This window comes from Falco rusticolus, chromosome 2 (assembly GCF_015220075.1).
Source record: "Falco rusticolus isolate bFalRus1 chromosome 2, bFalRus1.pri, whole genome shotgun sequence".
In the NCBI taxonomy this organism is placed as follows: Eukaryota; Metazoa; Chordata; class Aves; order Falconiformes; family Falconidae; genus Falco; species Falco rusticolus.
The window spans coordinates 2,000,344-2,012,705 of NC_051188.1; the positions used below are offsets into that span (position 1 = coordinate 2,000,344).

The 12,362-nt window shown below is 40.9% G+C and overlaps 1 protein-coding gene across 11 annotated transcripts in view; it reads right to left on the reverse strand.

The window, feature by feature from the left end:
* The window catches only part of NUP98 (nucleoporin 98 and 96 precursor), a 41,459-nt gene that overhangs the window by 26,456 nt on the left and 2,641 nt on the right, over window positions 1–12,362 (reverse strand). For 2 of the 11 annotated variants that reach the window (XM_037378287.1, XM_037378286.1), the window contains exons 2-12: window positions 11,247–11,350; window positions 10,364–10,465; window positions 9,969–10,148; window positions 9,107–9,246; window positions 7,879–7,986; window positions 7,064–7,238; window positions 5,306–5,466; window positions 4,407–4,544; window positions 3,025–3,163; window positions 1,215–1,307; window positions 683–865 (exon numbers count right to left, since the gene is read on the reverse strand). In XM_037378287.1, the coding sequence (XP_037234184.1) occupies window positions 683–865; window positions 1,215–1,307; window positions 3,025–3,163; window positions 4,407–4,544; window positions 5,306–5,466; window positions 7,064–7,238; window positions 7,879–7,986; window positions 9,107–9,246; window positions 9,969–10,148; window positions 10,364–10,465; window positions 11,247–11,319 (1,492 nt within the window). In that variant the 5' untranslated portion in view covers window positions 11,320–11,350. The remainder of the gene's footprint in view (window positions 1–682; window positions 866–1,214; window positions 1,308–3,024; window positions 3,164–4,406; window positions 4,545–5,305; window positions 5,467–7,063; window positions 7,239–7,878; window positions 7,987–9,106; window positions 9,247–9,968; window positions 10,149–10,363; window positions 10,466–11,246; window positions 11,351–12,362) is intronic. The other 9 variants (XM_037378296.1, XM_037378295.1, XM_037378291.1 and 6 more) reach the window with 9 other exon arrangements.

Genomic DNA, 12,362 nt, shown 5'->3' on the forward strand with positions numbered 1-12,362 from the left:
TCTAACATTCTCCCTGCGTTCCCGCTCACTGGGATGGAACTCCCCTGAGCTTAGAGGAGGTGACCCCCGAACACCAAGCAGCCTTCTTGGGCCCGTCTTCCCACACAGTGTCATGTGCTTCCCCTGCCTCAAGTTTAAAATAAATTTTCCTGAAATCACAGCCTCAGGGGGCTACAGCATGTTATGTACACCATTCATTTTAAGTGCTCAGATCTGACACTGCTGGAAGTAGTAGGTATTTTAACTTACAAAACGGTAGCACAAGTGCCTGATCTAAAGACCACTTATTTCACCAGTGGCACAGCATAATCTCTAATTAAGTCCCTCCAGCTCTCCAATCTGGAATTACTGAAGAAGGTAACACTACATTTCCCTTACTTAATTTTTTTGTAAGCACCTACTGTTGCTACCCCAAATTCAACGATGGGAATTACATCAGCAATCTTGCAAAGTTCTAAAATAGCTACAGTTATTAGTAACATTATGAAACTTTGAATTACTGCAACTACATATCAGCACACAAAAAACTTCATTAACATGGTCTCCACTGCTACCAACAACAGAAGTGGCCTCAGATTCTCAAAACTTTTTTTTTCCCCTTGCAAGCATTTGGGTGGGATGTTTAGGCACACCTGAAACAAGGGAGGAAGCAGCAATTAAACTCAGGCCAACGTACACGTACCTACAGCAGGCTGAGGGGCTCCAAAGCCCAGAGTAGCTGTTGATGTATTGAATCCTGGTGCTCCAAATGCTCCTGTTGCTAGCGATCCACCAAGTTTAGGCTGGGTGTTTCCAAATAAAGATGTCTGTCCTGTCCCAAGAGCTGTGGCATGAGATGACTCATCTACTACATGACTGTGGCAAACTTACAAGCCAATTTAGCCCACAACAAAGAACCAAAAAAACATTCAACATGTCCATGAATGCTACAGACATTCAAGACTCATGCAACCAAACCAAAGGCTTGAAATACAGAGGATGCCACCAGTTTTATGAACCATTAAGCATCACTGTAAGCAATACTACCTATAATTGCTAAAAAGTTACTTAGTACTGTGTTAGCAAGCTCTGCTTGGTTCTGATTTGAGTCCAATTCATGACTTCAAGCTAGAACACATACATTTGAATTGGCAAGTAATACCAAGGCTATATTATCACTGAAGTTCGATGACCATGCTTAGGCTGACATGAAATAAGCTGCTAAAACTGTTTACCTGTTCCAAATCCTGTTCCAAGTCCAGTTCCCAGAGACCCAGTTGCAGACTTATTTCCAAACAAACTATTTCCACCTGTGTTGGCACAAAAACCTTCAAGAACAGAACCAGTAGCTCGTTAACCTAACATTATCAGAGCTGAAATTTAAAAAACATGTATTGAAGTAAATGAGCATCACTGGCTCAGAGAGAGCCCTGCCAAAGCCAAGATCAAATTTCACAGTTTACAACAACCCAAGTTAGGCTGACAAGCATCAAGAAGGGACTTCAACAGCAAACAGACATATTTAAGTTATGAACACAATACTATAAACATCAGTACAGAAGAAACACTCTTTTGCCTTCATAAGCTTTTCAGTTTGTACCAGACTTCAAGGTTTTACTGAAAGCCAGAATGGACATGATGCTGCTGCATCTGGCAACAGAGAAAGACTTATTAAATTTCCTCAACTGCTTGGATATACCACACACACATTTCTCTTCTCACCAACAAAGCAGGTAACAACTCAGAACAAGCACACAGTTCAAAGATAAATCTCTAATTATAAATAAGTACAATCCAGATCTAACAGGCAGGATTAGTTCTTAAACTGAAGACTGTGAAACCATCCTACGGCTGGTCAGTATGCAAAACCAGAATTACACTAAAAAACTGCAGTCATTGACCAACAGCAGATACACCTTAGAACCAAACTCCGTTTTTCCTATAAACTGTACCACTGCAAGTAAAGCAGGCAAATTAAAACCACATACTACAATCAGTATTGTTCACCACCAAAGTGCCAACACACTAGTGTTCTACTGTTCTCCAAGGTCTTTCTAGCTACAAGGGAATGGGTAGCAACTTTCAAAAGTACTGTATTAACGGTTTGCCCAAGGTTGGTCACCAGAGAGAAACTGTGCTTGCTAAGGCGCTGCCCCTGGCAGGCTGGGAGTTGACACTTTCTTCTGTCTATGCTGGCAGGATAGCAGGGCAGGCTCACTGCCCTGTGCAGACTTTATTGCCAATACAATAAAAAAAATAATCTCAATGAACCAGACAAAAAAAGATGTCAGGGTCTAAATCCACTCCCACTCACTTTTACGAATAGTTTTTTTGTTCAGAAAAAAGAAGGGGGGAGAGAAAAAAAGAAAAGAGGAGAGAGGGGGGAGAAAAAAAGAATGAAAATAGAGACTAAACCCATTTCAACAGAAGTTCTGTGAAGGAAGATTGCCATTTACTTGAACTATCACTGCACATTTCTTCTGCTCAATCACACACTCATTCAACACTGGTTCTCTAACATTAGCGTTAGACACCAACATTAACACAAGACCCAGTTCTTTGGGACTTTGATCCTTTGCACCATGAAAGATAGCAATAACCATCAGCTAGACAGGAACTGACTGTTTCATTTTACCTTCACTTCAGTGCAGTATCTCCTACCATCAGGCTACAGATATCACTGGTTTTACTGCATTCCCTTCAGCACTACTTTGCAACCACAGCATATTTGCAGCCTCGTAACAAACCTCTATGTCTTCTGAATTTTTTTATTTCAGTAGTTTTCAACTACAGGTTCCACCTTCTCTTAAGCGCTCGCCTAATACTGGTACTGAATTTTCTACCTCCCAAGCCAGGGAGTACCATCAAGAGGAAAGGTATAAAACAGCATCCAAGACCTTTCCCTGCAGCAACATGCATCAGAAGCATGGCTTACCTGAGAACTTTAACATTCATAATCATTTAGCATGTGCTATTCAGCAGCCAGGTGTGTGGTATATGCAGTATAGTTTTAAGTGATTGAAATCTCACTTTTTTTATATGTACCAAAATTAGAAACATTTGTATTGGTTCCTAAAGTCAGGGTTGGTTTGTTACCAAAGAGCCCGCTGCCAGTGGTTGTACCAAACGAGGGAGTACTGGTCGTGGTGGTTCCAAATCCAGCAGGCTTGTTACCAAACAGGGTCTGAAAGGAAGAAAACATGAACTTGGAAACCCAGACAGACATTAAAAGAACAGCATTAGTGTTTCAATGTAGGCAAGAAAGCAAAACTCAAGCAAAGCACAACTTCGACCACAACCTAGATTCCCAACAGTGCTGCGTTATTTGCAAGCCACACACGCTAGTATATGCAAGGACCTTCTGGAAACAAGTATTACAGTTGGACTCTATGATCTTAAGGGTCTTTTGCAACCTAAACAATTCTGTAATTTTCACTCCATTACAACCAAAATGACTGAGTATCAAGAATCAAGTCCACTTTCCAGTTAAGTCACCAATCATCACAACTTCAAACATCTGTATTTTCAACACTATGCTGGGGCATCCCCAGGAATACATAGGTAGAGAGATGCTTGGTCTCTCTTGCTGTCTTATCAACCAAGACATTACTTCTTAGAAAATGAATCTCTGAAACACTAGCTCCATGTCATGTTTTTAATCCCAGCTGGTAATTAAGTGCCACAGTGACTCACTCCCCACTCCCCAGGGCGGGGCAGGGGAGGTGGGTTGTGGGAAGGAGAATCAGAAAATAACGTAGAACTTGAGGGTTCAGAAAACAACAATATAATAATTAAAATAAAAACAAAAGAACAATAGTAAGGTAACAGTTATAGTAAAAAGGAGGGAGAAGGGGAGAGGACGAAAATCCAAAAGGAAGGGAGAGAAGAAAACCAGTGACAGGACAAAAGAAAACTAGTGAGGCACAATACAACTGCTCACCACCTGCTGACCAATGCACAGCCAGTCCCCAAGAAAAGATTACAGCCCTGGCCAACTTCCCCCCTCCCCCCCATCCCCGGTTTATATACTGAGCATGATATCCTGTGGTATGGAATATTTCTTTGGCTAGTTCAGGTCAGCTGATGTGGCTGTGTCCCTTCCCAGTTTCCTGCACCTCTCCAGCCCTCCCCTATCAGCAAGGCCTGAGAAACCAAAAAGTCCTCACCCACACTGATCCCACACTAAACCCAAAACACAGCACTAGCCACCAAGAAGAAAATTAACTATCCCAGCCAAAACTAGGACATTCCGTTACGCATGCCTATACTGTATCCTTCAGTTTACATAAAACCACACTAATTTTGCATCTTAACTCTTAAGATGACACTACTTTCATGGAGGTCAACACCCAGAAACAGGGCTCCAAGCCATTTGCTTTTCATATTTTTTTCCTTCCCCAGGTTATTCTGTTAAGGTACAGACATACCGAACTGCCAACACCAAATCCTGTGTTAGTTTGTCCAAAAAGACCAGTTCCGGTTCCAAATCCAGTACCAGCATTTGTATTGGCAGGTGTTCCAAAAATGCCTCCAGGCTGTGAGGGCTGAGTTACACTAAAGAGACCCTAAAAAACAGGAACCAGGTTAAGATAACGCTGCAATGCTTTTCAAAGTCTAGCACTGACAGTAACAGAACCAACGCAAAAATCAGTTGTTAAAATGATGCTACATTACCCCTTTTTCTGGGGGCAGAAGATGGGTGAAAAGCATTTCAGAAGCTTTAGTCATTCTCCAACAAGTCATAAAAAGAAAATTTAAAAAAAAAATCAAAGAATTTATGCTCCACGCTGAAAAGGATATTGGAATTTCCTCATCACTTTGTGTGAAGGAGATGGAAAAGAAACATTTTGCAGAGTTTTCTGGGAGAAGTCACAACATACTCAGAAAGAATACAGCATATTTGGAGCCAAAGGCCCGAGCTTTACAGCAAGTGGCAGCTATGTAGCATCCTTCTATCAAAAGGGCCCATGAATACTGCTCATTATTCACCAGAAAGTACAGAATTTGTTCCCACAAAATGTTAACAATGGGATCATATTATCTGTGTGAACACCATTGGAAATACTTGAATTGGTAAGAGAGCAGACCACTTGAAGGGAATGGGTGAAGTTATTCGTTAAAAGCTATACTGTGTCCAGTTATCATGAATGAAAAATGCTGATTGGCAAGAAGTGGCTAGCTCAGACAGCAGAGTTCAGAGCTTTGCATCCTAGTTTTATGAAGCTGTACTACAATGAGTAAGATCTAAATCACAGTATCACAGCCTCCTGTGTCTAGCTGAAGTACCTATAGCACAATTTTTAAGGGTTCAAACAATTTGTCTTACCATTGTGTTTGTGTTTGGCTGCCCTAGGGTGCTGGTATTGCCAAAAGAAAAGCCAGTGTTCTGCGTTGTTGTGGCTTGACCAAATGGTTTGTTAAATAGACTCGTAGTTTGAGATTGCTGACCAAAAAGACCTGTTGTTCCTGTTCCAAAGCCAGTCGTACCTACAACAAACACACACACTGGTTAAAAAACCCTCAAGTACTTATCCAATCCCATTTACATTTCCACACTCAGCATGTTAAAACAGGAAAAAGACCCGCTTCAATTCAATGGAACAGCAAGACACCCAGCATCATCAATACAGCACAGCACCTCCATTCATGTGGAAGTAGTTCATGTTAGGTATTTCATCAGGTTCTCCTTCTCCTAAAGTCAATGTGAGCATAAGACCCAAGAATTACCAGCAAGTTTACCTCACAGATGGATCTGACCAAGAAGATACCAGCTTTGGTATGGTCAGTTTGTTCTCCACTGTACAAAGAAAACTGCACCATGAGGACCTGAAAGAGCTCCCTAGCCAAGAGGCAGGCAGTGCCCTCCACACCAGTTCTGTTCTATAACCCACACAACTACTACAGAAACTTCTACCCAAACTTCAGTCACCATCACCGTCTTTCTCCCCAAAGGAAAAGGGCTATTTACATGTAGTAAAAACGGCATACACATCGAGAAAAGCTTTTGCTCCTTCACTCAACTGCCATTGCTATCTCTGCAGAACTAGGTGCTTTCTTCAGAGTCGTCTGCATGAGAAACACATGAAGCCTGGCAAGGCTGCCAGGTTGGGCAGTCCGTGGATTTTAACAAACTGTACCTTCACGGGGTGCAGAGAAATACGGCCACCTGTACATTGATCTTTCTCCAGGACAGCAGCTTAGCTAAACCCAGGCATGCCCAGAGACCGAGTCCAGCAGTGTCTGTCATTAAGGACACACACAATTCTAACCCAACACAGTACAGCTTTTCTTACAGCAGATAACCACTTCCATTTCTACAGACCACAGGATTTTGATCTGCTGTTTACAGTCTGATTCCACAAATACAAATATCTACTTGCATTTAGATTTGCAGCAGAAACTAATAAAAATAGAATTTGTGTTTGAACTTTTCTGCATGTTTTTTTAATGCTAAATTCAAAAAGGTCCACTACCCTGTTAGCCCAACCGACACGCAACTAGCAGACAGGCAAGCACTTATGGGAGTTAGTTACTTCATACCTGGCTTTTAGTTTTTGACCAAGAATGCCAAAACAGACAGCATGCAACCAGGAAGGCACAACATATAAACAAGTTCACATCCTAACCCTGCTCTACAGTGGAAAAAACCTCCTGGAAAATTCTAGTCAGGCTACTATAAATTAACTTGCCCACATAATTAATTTCTAGGGAATTTACTTTTGCTGATTAGCAGCAGTAAAAAAATCTTGACATTACTATTAAGTGATGCCGTCACTCTACTGATCACTAGCAATATCCTGGTTGTTTTATTTGCCCACATAAACAAGCTTTCTTGTAAAGCCAGATGCTCTAATGAATGGTCTTTCAGCAAAACCTGGGGGATGCAGAGGAAGTTTGCAAACCCTGAAGAGTAAATAAAGAGATTTCTATGGCAAAGAACCTAATTATTGAATGGCGATAATACAACCAGTAAAATTGAGCTCACACCAGTGTTTCCCCACCTTTTTTCATTACAGAATTTTCATACCTGAAGAGTAGTTGCATATTTGCATACCAGCAAAGACAGGGGACAGGCAGTACTTACTGGTTCCAAAAGCAGTTTTGTTCTGTCCATACGAAAAGCCTGTATTAGTAGAATTGCCAAAAAGTCCTGTAGCTGTACTGGATGTAGCAGTAGAAGGCCCAAACAAGCCTGCAGCTGCTCCTGCAGGATTCGAGGGCCCTTTCCTGTTTGCCTGGTAGTCTTCTAAACGGAGTTCCTAGTAAAGGAAAATCCAGCTCTCTTTACACACTCTTTTTACACAGTATAAGGTTAAACAAGTGTCATTAACATGCTTACACAGCATTCAAACCCAAAACAAGGTGATGGTATCAAGAAAAGGCTGTTAACACTGCATTTTTAAAAACCCAAAACATGACCTAAACTCAAGATTCACGTCAGGGCTTCAATTTTACTTCCCAGAGTTTAAGATCATTTGAGTACAAGATCTGTTTTAAAAGTATCAAATAAGTCAACTTGAACTGAAAGACTTCAGGTTATACCCTTGGGAACACTGGGTTATATTGAACAACTGTGAGTTTTGTCCAAGATTCTGCAGTTATCTCAGCAGCACAGGGCTGCTCCCAACTGGGTCTCTCACCCTTCTGGCATACAGCAAGATGGAATTTCAGCTCCTCAAAAGCTGCAGCATTAAGCATTTAAAAACAAATGCAATAAATATGGCGATGAAATAAGTATTTTACTTGATGATACTTCTCCTCTGTGAGTGATGCAGATACTGAAGTTTTTACTCATTAATGAGCATAACAGATCCTTATTACAGTTTAAAAAAGCTCTACTAAGCCAATGCTTACAAACAGCCAAACAAGACAAGCATGTTTGAACACTCATTGACTGACCTCAAGAGATTTACTTTCATATTCTTTCATAGCAGTAATACATTGGTGCTTGGTATTGATGTTAGTGCTTACTCCAGATTTTACCATAGTATCTGTACCAGTTGGTGGCTGCAAGACAAGAGGTTAAGATATCAGGTTTAAAATCCAGGTAGACTTTCATTAATACAGTTATTACTGCCTCAGCAGATGCTGTTGAAAGCTAAATTCAGCACACAGGACCTGAAGCAGTGTGTGACTTACCTGTACAGCTGTGGCCTCACCCAGTGATGAGGCACATTCAATGGCGTTTAATAGTGCAATTTACCTTAGTAACACTCAAAACAATGCAGTACAATTCATTTTTCAGCTTCACTTTAAAAGTGGTTTATCTAAAGTTGTGATATAAATCATTTAACTATGCATGGATTCCATTATCTGCCTTTTTTTTAAATTGTGCTATGAAAGTATATTAACAGCACTCAGACTGCCCGAGTTACCACCACAGTTCTGTCTATGCCCTGCAATAAATAAGTCTGTTAAATCAGCTCAGCCTAGAAATAGAGGGCTGAAATACAAACAAGTATATGGCAAAAAGACTGACTCTTTCCAGCAGATTGATCAGTTAACCCATTTCCATGACAGCTTCTTTTCTGAGCCACCCTCTATTTCCAACCGCCATTGAACTCTCAAGACATTATTCAACCCTTTCTTAAAGGGAACTCATCCAGAAAACACAAGGGATCAGTCTTCACATTTCAGCTTACATATCCAAAGCCATGCTGACTTATAAGAGAATGGCATTTGCTTTGACCTATCCCAAGATGTCTTTAATCTTTACTGCTGTTAGCATTTAGTGTTGATCACCTGGACTTCTGTGGCACATCCTAGCTTCCTGAGGAGGCTCTGCTTTAAGAGCTGCTTTACCTCTTTAACACAGCTCTAAGTCTAGGAAGTCTAGATAGTGCACTACTCCACGGCATTTGGTAAGACTGTCAAAATCAGCATCAAAAAAATCTAGCTCTTTGGAGTTAACTAGACATCCTATTTCCACTGCAACAGTTCCACTAAAGGGGACCTTTTCAGGTCACTTCAGAACACTGCATACTTCCATATTAACTACTCATTTTTTTCAGCTCAGTGACCAAGACAGCACTTTATACAAATAACAGCTGTTACCCTACAATTAGGTTAACATAGGCTGTTATCCTACAGTAAACAGGCTGGATTAAGAAAGAAAACCAGGACTTACATTAAATTTAATAGTTGTGCCAGTTGGAGCAGCAGTAAAACTAGTTGGGCCGAACAGAGAGCCAGATGTACTCCCAAAAGGATTGGAAGTTGTGTTAGTGGTTCCAAAGAGACCTCCGCTGCTGGTACTAGTTCCGAAGTCTTAAGAAAAAGAAAAAAAAAGATTGGTACAAAAACAAACCTGATTTTTAAAACTTAAACCCAGATATTTTATTCAAATTACAAAGTTGTCTGGGACCAGAAGAAACAGCTAGAGGATTTTTTTTTTTATTTATTTATTTTTCTTTTACAGCAGAGGTAGCCAGTTAATCCAGTATTCTGCTGCAGAAGACTGTCCTCAACTCATCAGCCCAGGAAATCTTAGAATAACCAGAGCACCCAGTTTCATTTTACTCCCGACAACACTAAGAAAATTACATTTATAAAGGGAACCAGTGAGGTTTCTTTTCTCAGAAGGGTCTGCTAGCAGTTGCTTTTCCCTCAGGGAAAGCAGTAGTGTTTAAGATGCATTTCAAGCATTCTGGTTTCAGAAGCAAAATCAACTATAACAGCTCTACAACAGCAGAATAAGAAGCTAGTATCAAGCAGCGTCAAAAGATATTTAAGAACAGAAAATGCCAGCCAACCACCTTTTTCAACTTATTTTAAAACTCATGGCTAGAATTGCAGCATACAGCGTTATCAGGCTCACCCTTGGCTACCATGGCCTGCAATAATGTCACTATATCCTCCAGAAGAAAGAAAAAAACCCCACCAAATCGCCACATTAACACTTGTACCAGATCCACCAATACATCCAGCACTCTGATCTTCAATCAAAGGAAATAAGCAATGCTCAAGAGAGATGCAGCAGGTTTACTCACTTCCAAACCCAGTAGGCTTATTCTGTGCAAAGGCATTACTCTGGGATGAGAAGAGGCCTCCACCAGTGCTGGTAGTTCCAAACAGGCTATTCGATGTCCCAGTTGATGTTCCAAACCCAAAGCCAGTGCTTGTGGAGGAGGTAGCTGGCTGATTAAATGTAGTCGAACCAAATAATCCCCCTGAAGACAGACATAGACTATTAATAATTTGCAATCACTGACTGCTCGGGGGGTTGCTATTTTGGAATTTTTGTGGGGTTTTGTTGCTGCTTTTGTTTCTGGTTGTGTCGGGTTTTTTTGTTTTTCAAGTTTTTTCTCTCTTCCTCCCCCACCCTTTTCTCAATAACATCCTTCTCTCAGGATCACATTCCACTACAGCCATAAGACAGCAATACCTGGTTTTGTCTGTGTACCCCCAAAGAGGCCTCCAGTATTATTGTTCGACCCAAAGGCTGATGTTCCAAACGCTCCTCCACTTGTAGTGCCAAAGCCAGCATCTGAAAACCAGCATTATAGCTCAGATGAAACTATATTCTAAAGAGGTGTACTAGAAACTAAGTTCTGTCAGTGCTTTTTTAACTTTTGTAAAAAGATTTGTGCATGACCACCTACACATCAGCATCTGAGATAGGTGGAGTGGTACAATTAATACTTCTACAAAGCTCCTGACATAAAAGCCTACAGTATTTGGAGTTGGCCACTTCTACAGAATGTACAAGACACTCCTCTGCAAGGCCTCTACCACTGTTTGTGACACCCAGAAGTTGCTCTTTCCATGCCTTGGTTTAGGAATAATAAACAGAATTATTGTGTTTCCTACTTAAGAAATAGAGCACATACACATGTAAATACCACAGTGAGTTTTCAGCCATTACAGCAGACCATAAACTGGTGTATCTCCAGAAGACACCCCTCAGATTACATGCCTTTTCTTTCCAAGTCTTCCCAACAAACCCAGTCCCTATTGAAGGGACTCTTCCCATCCCCTCCCCCCAGAAAGACAGCCTTCATCCAAGCATTTTAGTTTCCATCCCCTTAAAAAAAAAGTTTCAACAAGTGTATGTGGAATCCTGGTATCTATCCAAATCAAAAGCTCGGTTAGTGGAGAAGCCTAGGGCTTCTGAACCTGATTCACTGCAGAGCAAGCTGGACAGCCTAGCAGCACCCCAACTCCATCACACACAAAGAATAACCACCTCCACCTCATCCTCTAGCTGCAACCCAAGGAAAAAATACCCCGAGTTCTGTCTAAAACATCAGTTTAGACTTATTACTTACTTTGTCCAAAAGTTGATGTTGTCCCAAAGCCAGTGCTGCCTCCAAATGGGGTTCCAAAGGATTTGTTAAACATTTTTGCGATGTATCACTTTTTCCCCCAAAACCTGGAAAGAAGAATTCAGCTTTTCTTTAAAGCTTGAAAACTTATTTTTTCATCTTCTTCACTGTTGATGTAAGCAATCTAATGTGAGTGCTTAAGCCATAAAATGCTTGACAGCATGTTTAAGTCACACTAAGCAATTTAAAACACTGTCAGAACCCCAGACGGGACAAAAACACTGACTTTTCAGTGACATCACAGGTAAGGTGTCTCCTATCCCTAATTACAGTTAGATTTTCTGTATGTCTTACTGAAGACTGAAAAACTAATACATGACATGACTCCCCTGATCCACATTATTCCCACCAAACCCCTCTAAAACATCTAATACCAACAGCACCTCCCACATCTGTTTCTACTATGTTTGATTCACACTGGGCAACACTCCTTTTTTGATCAAGCATCTCAATGCCTGAAAGATCACCACAACACCTCTCCAAGAACATGCACAAGGATCTGCACCAGGCTACAGCCACTTCTGTGAAGCTCCCATGATTTTCTATTAAACCCTGTTTGCCAGCTACTTCAAACAAGACAAGTGGAAATGCACTGCACAAAAATTACAAGCATACACCTTCCATCTGCTTCCCATTTATTGCTCGCCAGGCTGCACTAGGATTTCCTGAACTTTCTAAAAGTTGTTTTTAAATACTTGTTCAGGAGAGTTTTACCCCATTTAGACAGGGGTCCAGTTTACCTTCAAACACCTGTCATTTTATTTACAGATACACTGAGTATCTGTATACTACCTCACTCCAATCTCTTCTCCAAGTACAAACACAATGTTACAGCTTTTTTTCAAGAAACCTGAGCAAGCTAAAATAAAATCATGACAGATCCTTGGCCACACTCCAGAGAAATTTGTAGTCTCTTTCTGTTTTGGGGCTAAAAACTGTTAGCTCCACCACTGAAAATGCCAATATTATCCACAAAAATTCACTGCTGGCAGCATTAGCTAATCCACAGCAGTGCAGAACTAGTAAGTTTAGAACACTGTAAATATTCTTGGTATGGGC